Raw genomic sequence first — 22,128 nt, 5'->3', positions numbered from 1 at the left:
GTTACAAAGGACAAGTCTGGACAAGGACTTGAGTCTGTCTGGCCTCTCTTTCTGTGTTCTGTCAATCACAGCCCATCACCTGTCCCTTTAGTGGTCTCTTTCATTTGAAGTGGGAAAAGGGGAACATTCATTGTTGGTGGCAATGCAGACTGGTGTAGTCACTACAGGTATCAGTGTAGAGTTTCCTGAACAGCTATAACGATTTCTACCTTTTGATTAATCTATATTACCTCTGGCACATTCCCAAATGACTCCATATTCCTACTACAGAGATAATTGTCTGTCAATGTTCATTTCTGCTGTATTCACAGTTGCCAGGAATTATTTATATATATATATATGTATATATATATATATATTATCCATCTGTAAAGAAAAATGAAATAATGCAGCTAAATGGATTGAGATGGAATAATCATTCTGAACGAGGCAGCCTGAAACCATACAGCAGGAAATAACTAAGATGCCATGGGTAGGGAACTTAAAAGGAAGGGGGATAGAATAAAGGTGATATGAAGAAAGAAAGAGGAAAACTGTAACAGGGAGGGTTGAGTGAGGTGGGGAATGGGAGATCAGGGTAAAGAAGAGAACATGTGGGAGGAAAATTAATGTCACAAAGACCTTTGGAAATGCCATGTAGAAATATACTACTGTAGAAGCTTCTTAAATGTATACATACATAAAAGGAATTTAAATTTTGTTTACCTGTAAGAAGGGGACATCTTTCAGACATCATAGGCTATCAAATAATGTAGTGATATCTCATTTTTACTCTAACAAATATAGCTTGCCTGAAGATCAGAAGGCAGAGCTATCCAGTAGTTAATCATAGAGGTCCGGGGGGGGGGTCTATACAGACAGACAGGAAGTGACATAGCTGGATGGAGAGAGGAAGTGATAAGGCAGGAAGAGGCATGAGCTCAGTCTCTTTTTGGCTGGGACATTGAGTAGGTAAGGTGGCTGTGGTTTTGCTTCTTTATTTCTGATCTCGAAGCATTTCCCTCTATATCTGACTCTAGACTTTTATTATTAAGACCTATTAGAACCTGTATTACAAAATGAAAAGCTCAATACCAAGTATAGGTTATCACTTTTCCAACTCTTGATCCACATGGTCTCATAGACCTCCCCACTTAAATATTATAGGCTTTTGTAATAGCTCTAGGTTGCCCTTCAGAACTTGAAAGTCAGACCCTATCGCTGAAGACAGCATGTACTTGAGTCATAGGAAGGCATGGAGAAATCAAGCCAGTACCAACCTGGAGCCTTCATCCCAACTTGCTAGCTTTCATCATGCTCTCCCCATTGTGGGAGAAATGTGATAGTAGGCTTTCCCAGTGTGAACTCTGTAAACTACAATTATAACTGGCCTGGTAAGATATGTCTTATTAACACAAATGCTATGGAAGTAACCAACTACTTTCTGAGTGGATTTAATGCCTATTCCACAAGACAACTCATTCCTGGTATCATTAATTTGGCCAAAACCCCATGAATGCCTATGGCAAGGAACCTGGGGGGAGCCCAGTTTGATTATTCTGCTAAATGGACATAGAAATAAACTGCCCCCTAAGCTGTATTTTTAATCCATAGATTAGTGTATTTCTCAGTATTCATCATCGAAGCTTCTTTTTGCAGAGGCTGATAATGATTACTCAGACTTGTGACTAGTCACCATGCAGAGAATAAGAGACTTTCAGATCATGAGTTACCTCACACTCCTCCCCATAGTGATCAGGGCTCACCTTGGCTGCAAGAACCAAAGGGTGTGGGCGTCTCCAACAAAACAAGGCCATTGCACATCTGAACTCAAAGCAACTGTGACAGCTTGTACATTATCATCATGGTAGGGAGCATGGTAGCATGCAGGCAGACATGATACTGGAGAAGTAGCTGAGAGACCTGCTGTTATAATTTAATAAAGAAATGGCAGGAAGGGGTCACACCATACAAAGGGGCTGACATGGGAAGTTTATTGGAAGAGGAGAGAAAAGGAACACGGAAGCAGGCAGAGAGGGGGCAGAGACTGGTCCCTGGGGACAAGAGTGGCAGAAGAAAGAGAGAGAGAGAGAGAGAGAGAGAGAGAGAGAGAGAGAGAGAGGACAAGGCCTATCTTTTAAAGGGGATGTAGTGAATGTAGACAGGAGGTGCTCTTAGTGGCTGCAGCTGAGGATGTATCTTGTCAGAACCTCAAGGGCAGGCCAGTACAGATGCATAAATACTAACTCCAACACCTTGCGAGCAATAGGAAATCTAATGAGACACTGGTCAGTATCCTGAGCATAGCAAACCTCAAAACCAGATCTCAGAGTAGCACACTTCCTCCAACTAGGACATACCCACTCCAACAAAGCCACACCTTCTAATAGTGCCACTTCCTGTGAGGTGATGGGGGCCAATTACATTCAAGCTACCAATGCCATCTATCTCAGAGTGACCTCAAACTCATTGTATGAGAATAGTATTGAATTTAGATCCTCTTGTCACTACTGTCCAAGCACTATGATTACAAGTGTGAGTTAGAAGGCTATATTGTTAATCAATGAGCCAGCTTTATTCCTAACTGAGGTCTCATTACCCAGTGACTTGGAGTTTGGCTACCTAGGGTGTTACCCACAATCCGGGATCACTGGATCACCTTGGAGCCTATCACAAATGCAAACTTCCCTCTTCTACCCAAGCACCTAGAAAAGGGCTTCTCTGGTAGCAGGTGCTCATTAAACACCCAAGGAACTAAAGAATTAACATGCTCCAGGATTCAGGACTTCTTTTGCCAGTCAATTTCTCAAAACCCCCATACCTACTCTCTATCAGTCTGATGAAAATCCACTCACAGATAGACACTGTTACCTCTAAGATGGTGCCCCCTTCTCTGTTTTAGTATTGTTCCAAGAGTGCCATTATTTGCTAGACTTTTTCATGTTGTTTGCTTGCCTGTGCAGGAAATTAGTCATCTTTCCTAATGAAATAAAATCTTTAGCCTTTTGTGTTGGCAGTGGGTTAACGGAAGCCATAATTGAGAAAGGAAGAAAAGTATCCACCTAAAGTTCCTAGTATGAGATTGAAGTAATCTGTCGTCAGCCTACAGTTCCTCGCAAAGCAGCCTGTACTGGGCAGAGCCATCCCTTCACTGTTAAGCATAGTTCCTGGAAATCTTCATACAAAAGAAAGGAGGAAAGATATCCTAGCTTTGTAATCATCTTTCCAGTTTATGTACAAAAATCTACTCACACTGTCATGCCCAGATGATTGACACTGGGAGTTATCTGCCCTTCCTCATTTTTCCCCCCTGTACATGCTGTTACATGATTTCACTCTTTAGCCCAATAAGATGGCTCTATCAGAAACTTTCAGAGTATTTCAGTTATATTACTCACTGCTGAGACATAACAGGCCAAATTAAAGGAGGAAAGCTTTATTTTGTATCACAGTTTGAGATGGTTTAGTATGTCGTGTTGGGGAGAGTGTGGTGGTGAAAGGCTCTCTAGCTATGGTGGCTGGAGCATGAGAAAGTTGTTCATATTATATCTGAGCCAGGAAGACAAAAGATGAACTGGGCCAACCAGCTCATTTTTCTTTCCCTTTCTTCAGTCCAGGACCCCAGGCCCTGGGATGGTTTTGTCTACAATCAGTTCTTCCCTCTGCAACTAAACCTCAGTAGCTGATATCCTCACACATATCCCCAGGAATATGTCTTTCAGGTGAGTCAGAATCTCGTCAAGTTGGCCATGGAGATCAAACATCATACAAAAATATATGAAACATCTTCACTAAAAGTTTTCATACTCAACCTAGGTAGGTAGCTCTTCCAAAGCACAAAAATGTATTCATGTTTGTATCCCAGTTTTGTTGTTGTTGTTGTTTTTGAGACAGGATTTTTCTGCGTAGTTTTGGAAATTGTCTGGAACTCACTTTGTAGACTAGTCTGGCCTTGAACTCACAGAGATCTGTCTGGCTCTGCTTCCCACTCAGATTAAAGGTGAGTGTCACCACTACCTGGCTGTATCCCAGTTTTGAGCTCAGTGTCTGATACATAATACTGAGTGGGTGGCTTTTTAAAAAACATTCATCACCCATTCCACAAAAACATAAGGTCCTAAGACAGCCACAAGATTGATCTAAATTTGCAAAGGATAATGGATATATACTTTTAATTTTTTGTCCTGAGGAGTCATCTTTTGTTTTCAACCACCAGGCTTCAATCCTTCAAGCCAAGTACTCTATCAACTGAGCTCTGTCCCCAGCCCTCACTGCGCTCTTGAGAGTGCTAGAATGTAAAATCAGTTAAACCCTGGAACAACCTAAGTACTGGGTCTGTCTTGGACAGATTGGAATGTAGGTTATTTTAGGCATAAAAATCTAGGTGTATATGTCTATAACACAAAACTCCCACTGAGGTGATATGCAAAGGGTGAAGTGAGGTTATCTGGACTGTCTTAAGTGCTTCTTGATGGGACTTTACTAATCCCTCCCTTGACTGTCTCCTTTTCATTGAGTCATTGGTAATCCCAAGATATCTCATTTAATAGTTCAACTATTAGATAGTGATGGTAGCACAAGCCTTTAATATCAACCCTCAGGAGGCAGAGGCAGGCCTGGTCTACAAAGTGAGTTCTAGGACAGCCAGGGATACACAGAGAAAACCTGTCTGGAAAAAATAAAAATAAACCCAAAAACCAAAATTCAACTATTGTATAGATTCCAGTCAAACTCTTGGTTCTCTAATTACTGGCTCTTCTACCTTAGGCTAAACCATTTTACCTTGACCAGCAGTTCCTGGTATTCTACTTTGTCTGAAGACAGCGTCTCACTATTCAGCTGTGGCTCCCCTGGAACTCTCTATGTAGGCCAGGCTAGACTCAACTCACAATTGCTTCAGTTAAAGGTGTGCACCTTAATGCCTGGCTTTGATGTAAATTTTAATGACTAAAACACACATTTCCCTCTGTTTTTCTTCATCTCTTTCTTTTCCCTTCTGTCTTACTTTGTTTGTTTGGTGTTTGGCTCTTTGTGTATCTCTCCATTTCTGGGGAACTCTGAGTCCAAAGCTGTCAGTTATCTACTGTTCTGTTTCCCCTTGTTGAATATGTCACCCCCTTTATAAATTAAACTGTACAAAGTCCCTTGATTAACAAAGGAAATGCACATCACAGTAAAACATGATACACAGAGCACAGCTATGATTGGGCAAATGTCTGCTCATTATTCTGCTTTTATAAAAAGCCCACAAGGCGCACAGTAAAACTGGGAGTGTTCTGTGTTACCATAAAGCACAACAGCAAACACTTTTCCCAAGAAACATGCATCATTAACTGACATCACTGAGAATGGACACTCTTGACTCTAGATGGAGGTGATCCTCAGTGAATTGATAGAATGAATGTAGATATCAGAACAAACTAGGATTGTTTGTTTACAAACACTAGTGCCTCCTAGGGTTGAGGGAACTTAATTCTTCCTAATATACTCTTGAAAAAATGTACACATTATGTAGGTTAGGTCACAGGCTCATTCAGGAACAGTTAGGAGGAAAAGTATTAAAATTGAGCTTCTTGCATTTGCTTCATTGTTATTTTGATACAATAGACTAAAACATCTACAAGATACTCATAAATGTTAGCAAACAAATTAAGAGACAGAACAATTTAATGATTTAAATCTGATCTAACTTTTCTCTTTATATTGAACCATATTAGGAGTCAAGATAACATTATGAAGTTGGAAGGGAAGTGATACAACAAGATATAGTCTCCTAATTGGAGAAAATGACAGGCAGTTAAGGATGTGGTTATATTAATGTTTAATAATCAAGCATAGATGCATTTCTTGCTAAAGGAACCGAATGGTGGAGGTGTCTGCACCACCCTTCCTAGAAATGGCCCTCTGTATTTTCCAGATGTAAGAATTAGGAAAATCCTGAAGGAATCTGAGTTCAGCAATGCAAACAGGAAATAAAGTTGTATTCATGGAAAGCTCAGGCAACAAAAGCAAATCCCTAAAAAAATGTCCATCCTGCTGAAGATTCTCAGATAATGGGAATGTGGTGTGCCAGTGAACTGACCAAATTTCTACCCTCCCCCCCCCCCCCCGAAGTCCTACAGGCTTTCATGCTATGTAAAATAGATCCAGAGTCTAGTGCATGGAAATTTCTAGAAGCTGCATCTCTGGATTCAAGAGCACTGGAAACTTCTCTGCTGAGCTGATTTATAACACGTTATAATGGCAATGTGTGTGTGTGCTTTTACCCAAAGACCTCAAGCCAACAGATACAAGGCTGCTGTGAGGTCTGGATATTCTGGCAAAGCACTGGGTTCATGGTGGCATACTCCTTGCCATTCCTTTTTCCAAGTGCTGATTAAGCATCTGAATGGAACACTTTGGAGGGCACCACAAAGCAAAGACACACTTGTTCCTCTTCAAACTCATTCTCCAGTAGGAGCAGGTCTTTCCCTACAGCCCACAGCAAGTATTAGTTACTTTGATAAGAGCTGTGGCATAATGCCTGTCTGAAGCACCTTAAGAGAAGAGGATGCTTTGCTTTATGGTTTAAGATGGAATAATTCATCATTGCAGTGAATGTATATTATGTTCAAGCTATTCATGAACCATGTTCTTCCCAGGTGTATGTGTGGTGTAGAATGCTGCCACACACCTGGCTTCTGTAATTCACACTGGGGCCACAACTCATGAGGGAGTGCCACCCACATTCAAAGTGAGTACTCCCACTTTGGCTAATGATTTCTCCAAACATCCTCACAGAGACAAGGCCAGAATCGTGTTTCCTGGTGGATTTCAAATGCAGTTGACAGTGGAGATTATTTGTGACAGCATGGGACATGGGGAAGTCATAATTCCTGGTGAGCACAGAGACAGTCCTCAATGCTTGGTTTTCGGATCCCAGACAAAACGCTGTTTAAGATAGAAGGTCTGGGCCTTGGAATGGGCTTATAGAAGAAATGAAAAATTGACAGAACACATGTTCCTCAGAATGGGGAAGTGACCAGTGAGTGTGGGGTTGGATCAGAGTGGATGTGTGACGGGAGAGAATGGAGACTGACAGAGAGCAGTATACATTCTAGAGCTTAGATTTCCCTCCAAATTCTGAACTAAGAGTTATAAGCCATGTTGCAATAAGAGTGAGCAGGACTTCCTATCTAACTGAAAAAAACATGGCTGCTAAACATTACAAGAAGTCTGGGGTGGGGTTGGGGGTGGAACTAAAGATATATCTTAGCATCTAAGAGTGCTTGTGGCTCTCGCAGACAACCTGAGTTTGGTTCCAAGCATCCATGCAGGGTCTTCATAACTGCTTGTAACTCCAGCCACATTCCCAACCATTTCAACATTCTGTGTCAGATTCTTGTGTATTCAGTTTAATGCAAGTTTAATGCTTTTACACAACTTGTTACATAGGCCTCCCACAAAACACTTAAATTCAGCATTACTCAGGGATGCAGTAGTCCTTAATAACCTAGCCAGGCACTTCATGTAAACAAGGAACTGACAAAGACTGTAGAGAGATTCACAAGGTTGGTAGGAATGGGAACATGTTCATGGAGTGTCAGGTTGGAGAAAGGTCAAACAGAATGAAGATGGAGAGAGAGATAGACCTTTCATACAAAGTCACTCAAGAGCTCATCAAATTCTCAGGGAAACTTGCAGTTTTACATAGAAAACACAAGGCTGCTACTATACATGGCTTATTATTTCAATAAGCAGAACCATATAAATACCATAATTTCAGAAAAAAATAACAGTAAAAAAGAAATTAAATAGGCACAAGTTCTGGGTTACTTTGTTTATTCCATTAGACCACCACCCAGTGCATATTAACTGGGGAACTTAAAAGTCACTTCAATTAAGTACCTCTTGAGACCGTCATCAATTATTTCAAGTGTTTTAGTCTCAAATACATCCACTTCTTCTACAAACTTCTGAAAGAGATGAACACCACCACCAACACCAAAATAATGCGCTTTGCTGGCCAGCAGCACACGGCCATTCCTTCTCAACAGCCTGAGAACTGTTTCATGCAAAGTGCTGTAATAATCTGGATTATAAATGGTTTCTGAGGTGAGAATGAGGTCATATTTCACAAACAGTTTTTCACTTAATACAAGCTTACAAAACTCAGACCACTCCCCAGAGAAAAACCGACATTTACATTCTCCTTGGGCTACTTTTGACTTCCTTTGTCTTTTCCCATCTGGTTCATTTACATCATTGCCCTCATCTTGCAAAGGGAAGTTAGCAGCCACATTAGGTAAGGTCACTTCATCAATCACCAAACTGTTATAATCTTGGAAATGAACTTCTTTGGCTCCTCCTTTGGCTGCAGTTATTCCAAGCAACCCAGATCCGCAGCCAAGATCCAACACTTTTTGCCCAGCGAATTTCACTTTGGCCTTTGTGAAATACGTTAGGAGGTCAAAGGTACACTCCCAGATTTTTAAGCCTCCTTCGTAAACACCTGGAATCAGGTCCGAATGAGAAGAAAAACTTTTTGAAACTATGTTTTCTCCAGGGAATTGCTCTTTCAACAAGATGGTTTTCACTACTGCTAGGTTAACATGCTGGGGAGCTGGCAACATTTCCAAAACCTTATTTTCTAAGATGTGATTTAAATCTTTGGGCATAGCATGTTCTTTGGCAGCTCTCAGGAAAGGCTGTTTCTCAAATGTTTCCAGGTCACCTGAACTGTCAGCTGCTCTGAGTGGGATGTCAGTATCATCAGAGGAAGCTGCATTTCTCATTGAGGAGCATTCCCTCAAGCCATCAGAAAGCAAGTCTGACAGTTCTGCAGAACTGTCCTGCTTTCCTTTTTGACCTTTTGAGACTGGTGGTTCTTTTGATGAATCCAGGGTCAAAGTTCCATATCCATGGGGTGATAATTTGTTTTCCAGATCTTCTTCTATAATAAAGTTGAATTGAAAGGCCATTCTCTTATTATATACACACAGTCTTTATCAAAGGATGATGCTTCAACTGCTAGATGGGATTTAATGGCCTAATGATTCACACAATCAGTGGGATCAATGTCTGTTAGCTGCTTATCCACCACTGGATATATTTAGAGAGACTTCCAAAAACTTTTCAGAGGCCTTTGTTCCTCTTTCAATTCAGTCCTGAAAGTGGGGGTGGGGAAGAGAGAGAGAGAGAGAGAGAGAGAGAGAGAGAGAGAGAATGATGATTTATAAGGAGAAGATAAAATACAAAAACAAACACAATAACAGCTATAACAGCAACCACCTCTACCAGAACAAAAGATAAAGCCCATGATTTTTAGACAGGGCAGACTAGCTACTCGGTGTCTTTTAGCTTCCTTGTGCCCCCTAAATTTCCAACAGTCTTCATCTTTTTCTGTTAATCTGCCTCAAAACAAAAAGCAAGCAAGCAAACAAACAAAAAACAAAACAGTTTAAGGTCTTATTTGGGTAAGAAGGACATTCATTTACAGACACAGCAGGTGTGATCTGGTGTTTGTAAATTCACCCATAATTCTAAAAGGCATGTGACTGGAGGAATGGATAAAAGCTAGGAGTGTAGAAGGTAAAATCAATTGCATAGAAACATTTTCTGCAACGTGCCTGAAAACCCGTTTTAATTTGCACATTTCTAAAAGGTAGGATCTTTGTTCATTTGGCAGGAGCTGTACAGAGGGAAGAACTCGCACTACTATATTGAATTATTCCTACTTTCCAACCCTCTGCCCTGTTGTGCTTAGAGTCATTCCCGGTTACAGGTCCAGCTCACCCTACGCGCAAAGTCCCAAAGCCCCTGGCACTGAGGGTAACAAACCTGAGGACTTCTGGTCTCAGCACTCTAATGGCAGAAGAGATGTTGGGGTGAAAGAAGTTCGCGGCCTCTGGGACTCGTGGCAGAGCTCGCCTTCAGAACGCAGCACACACCAGCGAGATGAGTCCTCCGATGGCTAGAGAGGACTCCGACGCGGAAGGGACGAGGGGCCTCCTTCCTATGGTTTATTGTGGGCGGAGCGCTCTCAAAGCCTGCCGGGAGGGCGTGATTGCCGTTCTAATTTGTGGCGGGAGCTGTAGTAGTCGGCAGGTGGCTGACGGCGGAAGGATGTCTCAGGACGACGAGGTGGCGGCGAGCCGGGCCATGCTGGAGGAACTCAACAGCTGGTCACGGGAGGTGTGCCGCCGGGAACTGCCATCGGTGCTGCCCCGGCTCCTCATATCCTTGGAGGACGCCGAGGGGTGGGCGGGCCGCGAGCCTTCTCCTGCCTCCATGAAGCGGGCGGCCTGTGGCCGCGCTCGAACCCTGGTGGAGGGAGCGGGGCAGCAGTGGGTGCAGGGCCTAGGCCCGCCTGGTGTGGTCGGACGGTGGGCGATGGCGACTGGAACGTTGGAAGATGACTGGCGTTCTCACGCCTGTTCTCCGAGTTCCCTAGTCTTCCACAGGCTGCGCCTGCCGCCCAGTGTGGGACACAGACGTCAGGCCTGAGCGTCACTTCACTGTCGGCGCTGGCGTTCAGGATCTGAAGTGTGAGCATTGAAGGGTGTAGTTGTAGTTATTCCGTGGGAGCATTAAAGGATATAATGTAAACAGATAATGCTTTCCCCCTTCGAACCGGTTCCCTTTTTAGAAGGCGGTGCTTCCGGTTTTGGCTTTAATCGTGTTGGAATTGCGTGCTGTCAGATGCAAATGATATTAGCGTCATGCTTTGTGTTTGTAACTGGAAGCCTACCCCCTTCGTGTAAAAGGATGATTTTAGGATTGTCTTTGATTCCACCTTCTATATAAAATTACATACATACACAACCCCTCCAACATCAAAAGACCTTCACTTACTCTAGAGTGTAAACCCTGGGCAAGTGATGTTGCACAATCAATAAAACAAGTATTTCTAGCATGTTCAAGTCATTCCTTAGGCCTTAGCAAAATCGATTGTGTCCGATTTTTTTTTTTTTTAATCCTCCTTGTGCGGATAAGGAGTTATTTTGTTTTTTAGATAAGGTCTTGCTCTGTAGCCCTGGCTGGCCTAGTACTAGCTACCCAAAGCAGGCTAGTCTTGAGTTTGCAGTGATCTACAATGAATATGTGTGCTAGCCTGGAAGGGTTATTTCCCTCCCTCCCTCCCTCCCTCCCTCCCTCCCTCCCTCCTTCCTTCCTTTTATTTTTGGTAATTTCCTCCTGGTTACTGCTGTTTTCCTAGTCCAGGACATTTATTTATGTAGTGCTTGTCTGGTATAATGCTGGGCTTAGAATAAGATACAATCTTTTTCTTCCCTCAGTCTTATAGGCATTTCCACTAAATCCAGAGCCCCATTGCTATCTACCGAGAACTCAGATTTCATTTCTAGGTTTTCTTCTATAAGTAAACCTTGAGTACTCTTGTAACCAGCAGATTGTTGTTTCTGATTCTAAAATTATCTGCCTGTCTCCACTGCTGCCGCTGTGATTACAATTTTTCTACTCTGGACTAGTAATGTTTTCCTTGTTTCTACTCAGTTCTAGAATCCTTTCTTGAGAAGAACAATTCACTTTCTTTCTCCTTCACCATTACTTATGTGGTTTAATTTTGAGAATGCAATCTGAACTTCAGGGTTCTGCAGGAAAATCTTATGGAGGCATTTTCTCACTCTAGAGTCCCTTCCAAATGACTGTAGCTTGTGTCAGTTTAACACAAAACTAGCCAGCTCACCACCCTATTAAAATTTTGGCATTATTTACAGTTTTCTTGAGACCATTTGGTCCTTTACTTATTTGCTCCTTCCCCATTTTCCCCCCTAATTGCGTTGTCAAGAATAGAGGCAGGCATTTGGTTTTGTTCACTGTTTTATCCTCACTATTGAGAATTTGACTGGCATATATGTGTTCAATAAAAATGCCTAGATGTCTCAAATAGTTTTTCAGCATGTTAGTATTTTACTTTCATGATCTTATCACTTACCAAAAGTAGTTTCATATTTTTCACTTTGTTTATTGTTCAGTCATTATCTGAATATTTGCATACTCATAATTTAATATTAATGGTGGAGTAGCAAGCTTTCTGAATTTAAACTGGAATTATTCCATTTGGCAGATCCTACCCTCCTGAACTGAAAATTTTTGGGTTACCTCATTTTGATTGCAGTTATAAAATATGCAAAGTAAAAGTTCAGAGGAGGGATTTTTGTGAGTTATGGACAACTGTTGACATTGTACAAGGGTTCTTATGCTTTTACAATAAAATATTTCTAACAATTCTCAGTAATGTATAAGTATAGCTTATATATTTATTAACTTGTATTCTAATTTAGTTGCAACAATGTGCAATCTCCTGCTACCAGCAGAAGATTTTCAGTTTGGTAAGGTTGGTAAAATAGGTATGTAAGTAACATGCAGAGTTAAGCCAGATACAACAGGCGGAAGTGCTAAGGAAAGTTTCTTTCCTGTTGTAGAAGCCAGAACTCTTGATTATTTCAGTACTGTCTTCCATCAGTCATAAGTATCTCTTGACTACATTTAGTTTGCAAGTTACTGAGCCCTGAGTAATTTTGAAACGTCTTCCTTAAAATTTTCACAAAACCTTTGTTTATCTGATAAAGGATAAAATTTTCAGAGGTAAAAATCATCAAGAATTTGGGTATAACTTCAGTCTATTAGAGATTGTCGGTAAATTTTCAGGGTCCTTTTTGAATTTGTTCCTTAATTTGTATTTACTCTATGTATCAGCATTCTGAGAGTTGGATTGAACATATACGTAAGTAAAATTATTTTGTGTATATGATATATGTATGTCAATAGATATGACTGTAGATTTATGTTGTCTGCAACTTTAATCTTTATTGTGGCTTCAGTAGCTTTCTGTTGCATAAAATAATCCAATTTTTGCAGTCATAGTATTTTTAAGTTTTAAATTCCATTTTTGATGATCTGTAAGCATATTGAAAATTTTATGTAGTGAATAGGTCTGTTAGAACCCTTAGCCTTTTAACATATTTAGTGACATTTAGAAAATACTCTGAGTTAGAAAAAGTTCATTGTCTAGACTCTAGATGGTGACAAATTTGTCATTTGGAAATTTTTACTCATCTCCATCTGTTTCATGACTTCTTATAAGAAACCTGTTTTCTGGTGTCCATGCATGCTATGGCATATGTGTGCATGAACTTACTACACATTTAAACATGTATACAAACAGAATCACTTTTAGAGAAAAGATTATGATGGCAACTATGTCATTTCATTCCTTACATTTCTGTCAGCCCAGCTATGAGGCATTATTTATATATCTGTCTATATAATTGTTGAAATTTGAATTTTGTCACTTTGGAAACATGTTTTTAAAAATGTATTTTAATGGTAGGGGATCCTGTTTAGTAGAGGCATCATTACCCATTTAACTTCTTTAGCTTTTTAGCTTTTCTTCAGTTGCTGGATAAAATGACTGTTTTGTCTCCCCTCCCCCCCTTTTTCTATTATATGTTTTACAGTGAAATACTTAAGTTTCTCTGTAGAATATGGTATATGACTTAAAAACTTTGGGTTGACATTATTTACATATTCTCATTTGATAAAGGGCAGCGACTTACTGACATGGTTTGGTATTTTTTACAAAATGTTATTTTCCTTTATAGGAATTTTGAAAACCATTATTGATATGTTTTTACCTCATATGAACCACCTGACACTGGAACAGACTTTCTTTTCTCAAATTTTACCAAAGGTACATTTTTATGTTAATTTACACAATGTAGAAGTTGTTAAAATCTAGTCTAAACTTTATGTAATCTGTTCCTAATTATTTAATTCTCTTAGTTTTCTAATATATCAAATATACAAGTACAGATTAGTAGTAAAAATATTCACTGTTTGATATCCTTCATAGACTAGGGCTATAATACAATTAAGCTTTTTGTATATAAAGCTGTTCTGTGGTGTAACATTTCATTGTGATGTGTGGAGTCTGGGGCTAGATAACTCTCCTAGTAGCTACATAAACCTAGTTACATGACGTTTTTATTTGTGAGTTCATTACTATAAAGTGATTTTTATATCACAAAGGGTGAGCTAGTCAAAATGTAAACGAATACTTCCTGGTGGGATGGTACACACCTTTGATCCTAGTACTTGGGAGGTAGAGGCAGGAAGATCTCTGTGAGTTCAAGGCTAGCCTGGTCTTCATAGAGAGTTCCATGACAGCCAGAGTTACATAGAGAGATCCTGTCTCACAAAACAAAAACAGACTATATAAATGGTTTCTAAATGTAAGACTCAGTATAAATTCATAATCAATACCAAGAAATGTCCTTGTAAATGCCATAGGAGTTTTTGTTGATTAAGGTCATTGTCTTTTATTTTACAGAGTAGTACTTGAGCTTGTTACATCCCCAGATGAACTTTGAATGAGTTCTTTTTCTGTTACAAAATACCTTGACACCACAGACATGAAAAGCAAAGCAAGGGTGGAAGCTATGTTTAAGGACTCTGGTTAACTGTGACAGGATAGGTGTTAGTAATGAATAATCAGATCATTTTGTTGTCTTTATTTTTCCTTCTAAGATAAGTCTTTTTTCTAGTGATTTCTATTCCTGTTTATAAGCTGATTTGTTTTCACAGACTATAAAATTGTTTGATGGAATAATGTGTGAATTAAATACTCAAGCTGGAGAACTCTCAAGCCAAAATTTAGAGATCCAGGTCACCCTAAGGAATATTTTACAAGTAAGTAAGTATAGTAGAAAGAGAATGGAGCTGGGTTTCATGACATGCTTAAGGGAGGAGATGCTAAAGTTTTAAGGGCAGACGGTATCTTGAACCAACCTTTCCTTTTTTCCAGACAATGGTGCAGATCTTAGGAAGCCTTACAGGATGTGTTCAGCATGTCTGTACCACACAGGACTCCATCATTCTAGAAAATATTCATAGTCTTCCTTCATCCATCCTGCATATAATCAAAGAGACATTTGTACATTGTAAGGTGAGTAATGGATCTATGTAGAGTATAATTAGCCTGGACTCTTTCTGCAGAAGTGCTGAATAAGACTTTACATTTTAGTTGATATTACTGGGACAGACTTTTCTGTTGAGTGAAGATAGACACAGTGTTTAACAAGTGACTAAAAAAATCCTTTTGGAATTGAGTTTCCCTTTCCTAAAGAAAACAAAGTGGTTAAGATTTATGTTTAACCACAGGAATCTTGAAATTGTTCTTTTACATAGCAAAGGGGGTTACTTAACTCAGTCCATCTTAACATTACTGAGGCAGCTTTAAAACACGAAAGATGGCTAAAGAATTTGAACAGTATAGGCAGTTTTGTTATCAATGTTTTGTTGGGTAATGGCAAATTGCTTACTAACTAGACTTTTGTGTGGTGATGGGGTGCTAAAATAGACACTTTTTACATTCTTGAATCTATCATAGTACGTTTAATAAAGTGTGGTTCTGTCAGAACATTAAAGTTATGATCTCAGTCTCTAATAGTATGTACTAAATTAAATTCGAAGTTTGAGCTGTTTGTGATCTGTTTCTCTCATTTTTATATTTTGTGATCAGAATACCGAATCTTTGTATTCTGGGAGCTTACATCTAGTGTCAGACCTTCTGCAGGCTTTTTTCAGGGAGGCCTATTCTCTCCAGAAGCAGCTGATGGAACTGCTGGACAAGGTTTCCATGGGCCCTTCAGTAGACGAAAATGACATTTTTTTGATGGTAGAAGGTGAGCAAAGAATTGTTGATGAGAATGGCTATAGGTCATTAATCAATTAAATCCATCAAGCTAATGCTTCTATTGATGCATGCTTGCTTTGGTATAAAAATAATTAAATCTTATTAGGTAAATTTTCAATTTTGTAAATTTGTAAAATTTAGTTTTTATACTTTATTATAGATCTCAATATCCAGGTAAAATAGTAGGTAATTTCCACACAAAAGATTTAATAAATAACGGATGTATGTAACTATACCCTTTAAGCTACTCTGTATTCTGAGAAAGCAGTTTTTAGCTGTTTTTCTCCTTAACCCATTAACAAAGGGGGTTGGGGAGGAGTTTAAAATCCTTTCTGGAATTTTATGTGTGTGTGGTGGGAGGTTTATGAATGTATACATGTACACCCATTACAAGTTCTGGGTGGAGCCTGAGCCATATAGTAAAGCCCTGTCTCACAAACACAATAAAAAACAGCTACAGATTGTAATCTGTGCCATTGATTTCATCATTCACTAATGCATTATGATCTAGAATTTAAAAAAATAATGCACTAATATAGGAAAGCAAAGATTATATTCCTAACTTTAGTGGTAAGAGAATAGGTTGATTTGGGGCACTTACTAGGTACCTTTTATTCTTTAAATAATCAACCTGAAAATCTATTCTTTAAAATAATATATGTATGTATGTATGTATGTATGTATGTATGTATTTCACAATTTCATGTGCCTGCAACTTAGGCTGGCATTATCTGTAGTAATTTTCTGTTCAGCTGATCCATTCCTGTATTTACAGCTAAGAACTTCACTCACCTCTTTCTGTTTGCTGAGATAGAAGTGAGAAAGTCGTGCATTTTAACACAGGGTCAATCACATTGTGGCTTTGTGGTTGCCAAGGATGGCAAGGGAGGACAAGTCCCAGCACATCAAAACTTGGCTTGCTTTGCTTGATTATTGTTCCTTTTATCAAAACAAGTTATAGATATATAACTGGAGACAATATTATGGCTACAGGAGGTGCAAGTTACCTAGCAGAAACAGAATAGAACATTTGCATGAATGTAAGTTAGTATAAATTAGTTGGAGTTCTTGTTGGATTTTCTTAGCAGTGTCATTTTTTTTTAAATTAAAATTGTATCTATAGACTATTTCAACTAAAATAGGACTTACGTTTTATTCCACTGAACATTTTATAATAGGACATAACTTTTATTTCACTGAACTTCCCTGAGACAAGGTTTCTCTGTGAAATAGTCCTGACTGTCCTGGAACTCAGGCCAGTCTTGAACTCACAGAGATCTGCCTGCCTCTGCTTTCCAAGTGCTGGAACATTTTTTAATAGGACATAACTTTTATCCCACTGAACATTTTTGGTTTTAATTATCATTGGGCATCTAAAGATTGCAAAATCAATATTATTTTTGAAACCTTAAAAAATGACATTTATTTTCAGTAATTATTTGATCTGCTTATTCTCAAACTAGTACATACTTTAATTCAGTCAAATATTCATATGTTCACTTAATACATTTAAATATAAGAGAATACCATCTCATAAAACATTTGATTATCCTGAGAGGTGTGTTATCCTTCTTTTTAGTTATTCATTCATTATTGGATATCTGCTCTGTTATCTCCAGTATGGACCAAGCATTTCATGCCAATACATGGAAGTTTATAATTAAGTAAGTTTGTTTGATTTTCTTTTTCATACTGTATTTTCTATATCTCAAATTCTAAATACTTCATGGTTTTTAGATTACATTTGAAAAAGTTTATGTGGTTGTATGGAATACTCATTGACTCTGCTGCTTGATAATTCAGATATTATATATGTAGCTACCAAACTGAATTCCTCTATACTGTTATCTTTTCAAAGAAAAATAAAACACCCCTACTATTGTAGATAGTTAGCTGAAATAACGAACCATGAACCATAGTATGCCTGAATCATGGAGAGAAACTCAGTGTGATTCCTCTAAAATCAGGAACAAGACAAAGCTTTTCACTCTGTCTGTATCTCTTCAATATTGTACTTGAAGTTCTAGCTAGAGCATTAAGACAATAAAAGGAGATATAAATTGGAAAAGAAGAAGTCAAACTTTCACTATTTGCAGATGATATGATAGTTTACCTAAGTGATGGGGAAAACTCTACCAGGGAACTCCTACAGCTGATAAACAACCTTCAGCAAAGTGGCAGGATACAAGATTAACTTAAAAAAATCTGTAGCCCTACTATATATAGACGATAAAGGGGCTGAGAAAAATCAGAGACATATCACCCTTTACAGTAGCCACAAACAACATTTTTGTAACATTGTTTCACAGTACAGAGGACTTTCTTAGCTTATCATTTATCACAACTAATCTGTTCTTAAATTTATTTAACATTCTTATATTAGGCCATATATTCCACATAGCTACAGCAAAAATTATACCCATTTGATTTATTTTTTTATCTTCAATACCTAGCAGATTGCTTGACAAATACAAGTTAAATTAGTATTTTACAAAGACAAATTTAGCCACTAGCTTCAAAGATAAAGTTGACACATCTTAATTGTACCATGTTTAATATGTAATACATTGTGTTACTGCAAATGTTGTATAAAGTAGATGTTCTTTGGGCCCGAGTTGATTGATGTGATCACTTGTCAGTTCTGGTGATTTTATTCTTTTTATCCATTTAGGCAGAGCCTTAAACACCAGTCGGTTATAAAGAACCAGTTGAAACACAAAGAGATAATTTCTAGCTTGTGTGAAGACATTGTTTTCTCCTTCCATTCATGTATACAGTTAGCTGAGCAGATGACACAGTCCGCTGTACAGGTAAAATATAATCTAACGACACTACAAAGGGGAGTTTTTATTTTGGCAGTTATTAAGTTTTATTTGAACATAAAGAGTATTGTCTAGTGTTTTAATTATTTTCCCTTAAATAAAATCTTTTCCCTTAACTAAGATAAAAAAAATTACTTTTTACTTAGATCATTGTGTTATAGTCACTTCTTTTTATTTACCTGCCCAACATTTTTCCATACCTACTTGGTCAGAGCATTCTCCTCAGAATCTTTTGTTCTTTTCCGACCTGGAACAAAATTGTGGTTTCTCTGTTTTTTATGTTTATTTAAGGTTTTCCTAATATAGACATTGTCAACCTTTCTGTCATCAATGTATCACAGCCTTTAACAGTATGTATGTTTATTTTCTTTTAAAATTGATAGATAACATTTCTTTTGATTTCAAGAAGTTACAGTGTTGAATTGACATCACCTCTATGAAGTAAGACTGTTCTAAGCATGTGGTATAGGGTTGTTGGAAATTATAGTTCATCTTCTTATAAAAGTGTTATATAAGCACAGTGACTTTTGTTTTAGTCTATTTAGACTACCTGAGTTATTTAGACATACCTGAGTTAAAGGAATGATGGATCGAGGAACAATATGGGACTTTTATGGGAAGATGAGATGAATATTTCTTCCCCAAATGGCAATAGTACGGCTTTTTCTTGTTGCTGACCAACAATTGACAGCAGGTTCCTTTGTGTATGTGTCTTTCCCTACCAAACAGCTTTGGGGTTAGAAGGGTAGAAGACTAATCAAAGTTCCCAGACTGTTGGCAACTATTGCTGGAACAGGGATAATCTGGAAAGACAGATCCCGAAGAAATAAATATAGGACTTTGAAAAGGAGTTCTGAAACATATAGAAGTGAAGGATAGTTGTTGGAAGAGGTCCGAATTGTCTCTCTTGGTCATCTTTTTTTTTAGATGCCTTCATTCCTCCTTTTTGTTTTTTTTATTTCATAGTTCCCAGGACTTTGTGTATCCTCTATCAATGACAGAGAACTTGTCCCTCTTTTCACCTTATATAAGTCAATGGTTCACAACCTGTGGGTCATGACCCCTTTGGGAGTCAAATGACCCTTTCACAGGAGTTGCCCAAGACCATTGAAAAAACACAGATACTTACATTATGATTCATAGCAACAAAATTATAGCTATGAAGTAGCATGAAAATAATTTTATGATTAGGGGATCACAGTATTAGGAAGGTTGAGAACCACTGATAGAGACCTGTCTTCATTCTCAAAATTCTTTTCAATTTCCTTTTTGCTTGATGCTGCAGACTCATCAATTAGTAGTTCAAGAGTGAAATTAGGTTCCTGACCAGAAGAGAGAGGGAAACCCAAAGTAGTATAGCCTGCAGTGTCAAGCTGAAGTTTCTGTATAGAGTAGTTAATTGTGTAACATTGTAATATATAATAAATAAGTTGGCTGTATGAAAATGAGGGAGTTTGAAACTTTTGACTTAGTTGTGCAAATTTTGGACTGATATATGTGACTAATCCATTCACTGATTGAAAGGGATTTCTAGGATAGCTTGTATGTCTCTAGTATTTCACTCATTATAGTCTAGTTAACAGTACCCTCTGTTTATTCACGGTTGACATTTAGGGTGTTTTCCCAAGCAGTAATCATCTTTTAGTCTTACTGTTCCTTCTACAATAGAATACCTGAAACTAAATCATTTGGAGACAACAGCAATATAGTTCTACAGTTTGGAAGTCAAGGAAGGCCAAGATCCAGTCTCAAGCAGTTGTATGGTGAGGGCTTGCTCAGCTCAGGAAATGTCTCTTTGCTGCATTCTCCCATGGTTGAAAAGCTAAGACCACCCCCCTGCAACCTCTGTTTATAAGAACACCACACCTAGTCATGAGATAATCACTTCCTCAAAGGCCCTAACCCTTAACTTAGTATGCACTGAGTGTCCATTTCCAGCATAGTTTGACGTGACACCAACATTTGGACCAGTACCCTGCTTTCTGAAATGCCATAGTAAAGCCAGTGAATTTAATTGTAAGTATGGGATGTTTTCTGGGCCTGTCATTAAAAACAAAAACTGCATAGTTTAAAACAACAGAAAATTAGTCTCTTTGCCATTCTAGAGGCATTGAGTTCTTAAATGGCAACAGGGTCACGTTCTGTCTAGGGAAGAATCTGTTCTGTACCTCCTTTCTCACAGCTTCTGATGTTGCTGGCAGACCTTGGCATTCCTCACTATACAGATGCAGATTCCAGTCTCAGTACCCATCTTTATATGATATATTCCTGTGTCTTTCCATCTTAAGACACTGGTCATATGGGGTTAAGCGTGCCCTTAAGTTTGGATTAGACTTAACCTGATTATGCCTGCAATGAATGACCTTATTTCCAAAAGATTGAGTTTTTTTTTAAATTACATTGAATTAGACTTCTCATAAAGCTTTTAGACACCAAGTCAGCCATTCATTTTCAGAAAAATGTAAAATTTATTTTTAAGGCTCTCAATTTAATATCTACTACAAATTCTTGGAATTGCAACTATAATTTTTGTTTGGGAGTGCTAAGGAGTTTACTCAGTGGGTAAAGTGCTTGCTGCTCAAGTATAAGGACCAGGTTTTGATCCCTAGTACCTTAGAAGCATGCTTGAAACCCCAGGTTGGGATAATGGAGACAAATTAATCCCTAGGGCTCACTGGCCAGTTACTGTAGATAAACTGACAAGCTCCAAGTTCACTGAGAAATCCTATATGAAAAGTAAGGTGGAGTAAGTTAGAGGAAGATGCCCCCCCCCTCTTTCCTCCCCTTCCTCTCCCTTCCTCCCTCCCTCCCTCTCTCTCTCTCTCTCTTCCCTCCTCCCTCTTTTCCTATTTAGGTTGATATAGTGCTTTCTGGAGGTAAGGGGAGTTGAAGACAGGTCCTTGAGTTCTAGCCCGGGCTAGCTTCAAACTTAGTCCTTCTCCCTTTTCCGTCTAAGTGCTGGCCCTCATACAATGCTGCTTGTTAAATTTTTGTATTATTTCGAAAGTAAGCACATACTCTAGTATTTGTAGTCTATTTTCTGCTACATTTAGATTTTACCAGTATTTAAAGAAAGGAAATGTGTTTATTCATTTAAAACACTTAAAAAATGTTCCTGGCTTCTATTACCTACTTACTTTAACAGTTAAATAAATCATATAGGAATGTGAATGTATTTATATAGTTTACTTGCTTTTTAATAAATATTAAAATAAAAGCTTTAGATTTAATAGGTAGCATGCTACTTAGTAATGAAGGAAGGTAAGACTTCAGCCACAGTCTTCGTGATTTTCCTTGTATCACAGATTAGCACTAGGGGAGCTTGGAATATTAAGCATATAATGTGGTTCCTTCAAAAAGGATGTACAACCTGTTACCTGCCTGAAAGACTGGAAGCAGACTTTCTGTTAACTATGTGCTATTGTGTGGTCCTGATCCTCCCCCCAAGACACTTACCATAAGCTTGCTTTTCTCAGCCAGTTTGTAGAACCTATCTTTCTGGAAGATGTCTTGTGTACTTTTCAGAGAGAGTTCAGTTTAGTCAACTGTGTTGGATCTTTTTTTTTTTTTTTTTCTTACTTTGTTTCTCAAGGAGACTTAATGTATGCTTTATTGTGCACATGGGACTGA

General features: G+C 38.5%; 2 protein-coding genes across 2 annotated transcripts in view; one reads left to right on the top strand and one right to left on the bottom strand.

Moving 5' to 3' along the window:
- Positions 1-7,783: 7,783 nt before the first annotated feature.
- Mettl18 (methyltransferase like 18) lies at positions 7,784-9,945 on the bottom strand. The gene is made up of 2 exons (XM_051186133.1): positions 9,799-9,945; positions 7,784-9,125 (listed from the first exon to the last, which is right to left on the bottom strand). The coding sequence occupies exon 2, from the start codon at positions 8,937-8,939 to the stop codon at positions 7,830-7,832; it is 1,110 nt and encodes a 369-aa protein (XP_051042090.1). The 5' UTR covers positions 8,940-9,125; positions 9,799-9,945; the 3' UTR covers positions 7,784-7,829.
- Positions 9,946-10,048: 103 nt separating this feature from the next.
- The window catches only part of Firrm (FIGNL1 interacting regulator of recombination and mitosis), a 39,842-nt gene continuing 27,762 nt past the window's right edge, over positions 10,049-22,128 (top strand). Inside the window, exons 1-8 of the mRNA XM_051186132.1 lie at positions 10,049-10,194; positions 12,667-12,706; positions 13,584-13,672; positions 14,566-14,670; positions 14,786-14,926; positions 15,503-15,665; positions 17,256-17,340; positions 18,348-18,486. Coding sequence (XP_051042089.1) covers positions 10,084-10,194; positions 12,667-12,706; positions 13,584-13,672; positions 14,566-14,670; positions 14,786-14,926; positions 15,503-15,665; positions 17,256-17,340; positions 18,348-18,486 — 873 coding nt within the window. The 5' untranslated portion in view covers positions 10,049-10,083. The remainder of the gene's footprint in view (positions 10,195-12,666; positions 12,707-13,583; positions 13,673-14,565; positions 14,671-14,785; positions 14,927-15,502; positions 15,666-17,255; positions 17,341-18,347; positions 18,487-22,128) is intronic.

Source organism: Phodopus roborovskii, unplaced genomic scaffold (genome assembly GCF_943737965.1).
Source record: "Phodopus roborovskii unplaced genomic scaffold, PHOROB, whole genome shotgun sequence".
Lineage (NCBI taxonomy): Eukaryota > Metazoa > Chordata > Mammalia > Rodentia > Cricetidae > Phodopus > Phodopus roborovskii.
Note: the sequence above shows the minus strand (reverse complement) of the source record. Positions and strands in the feature narration are given on the sequence as shown.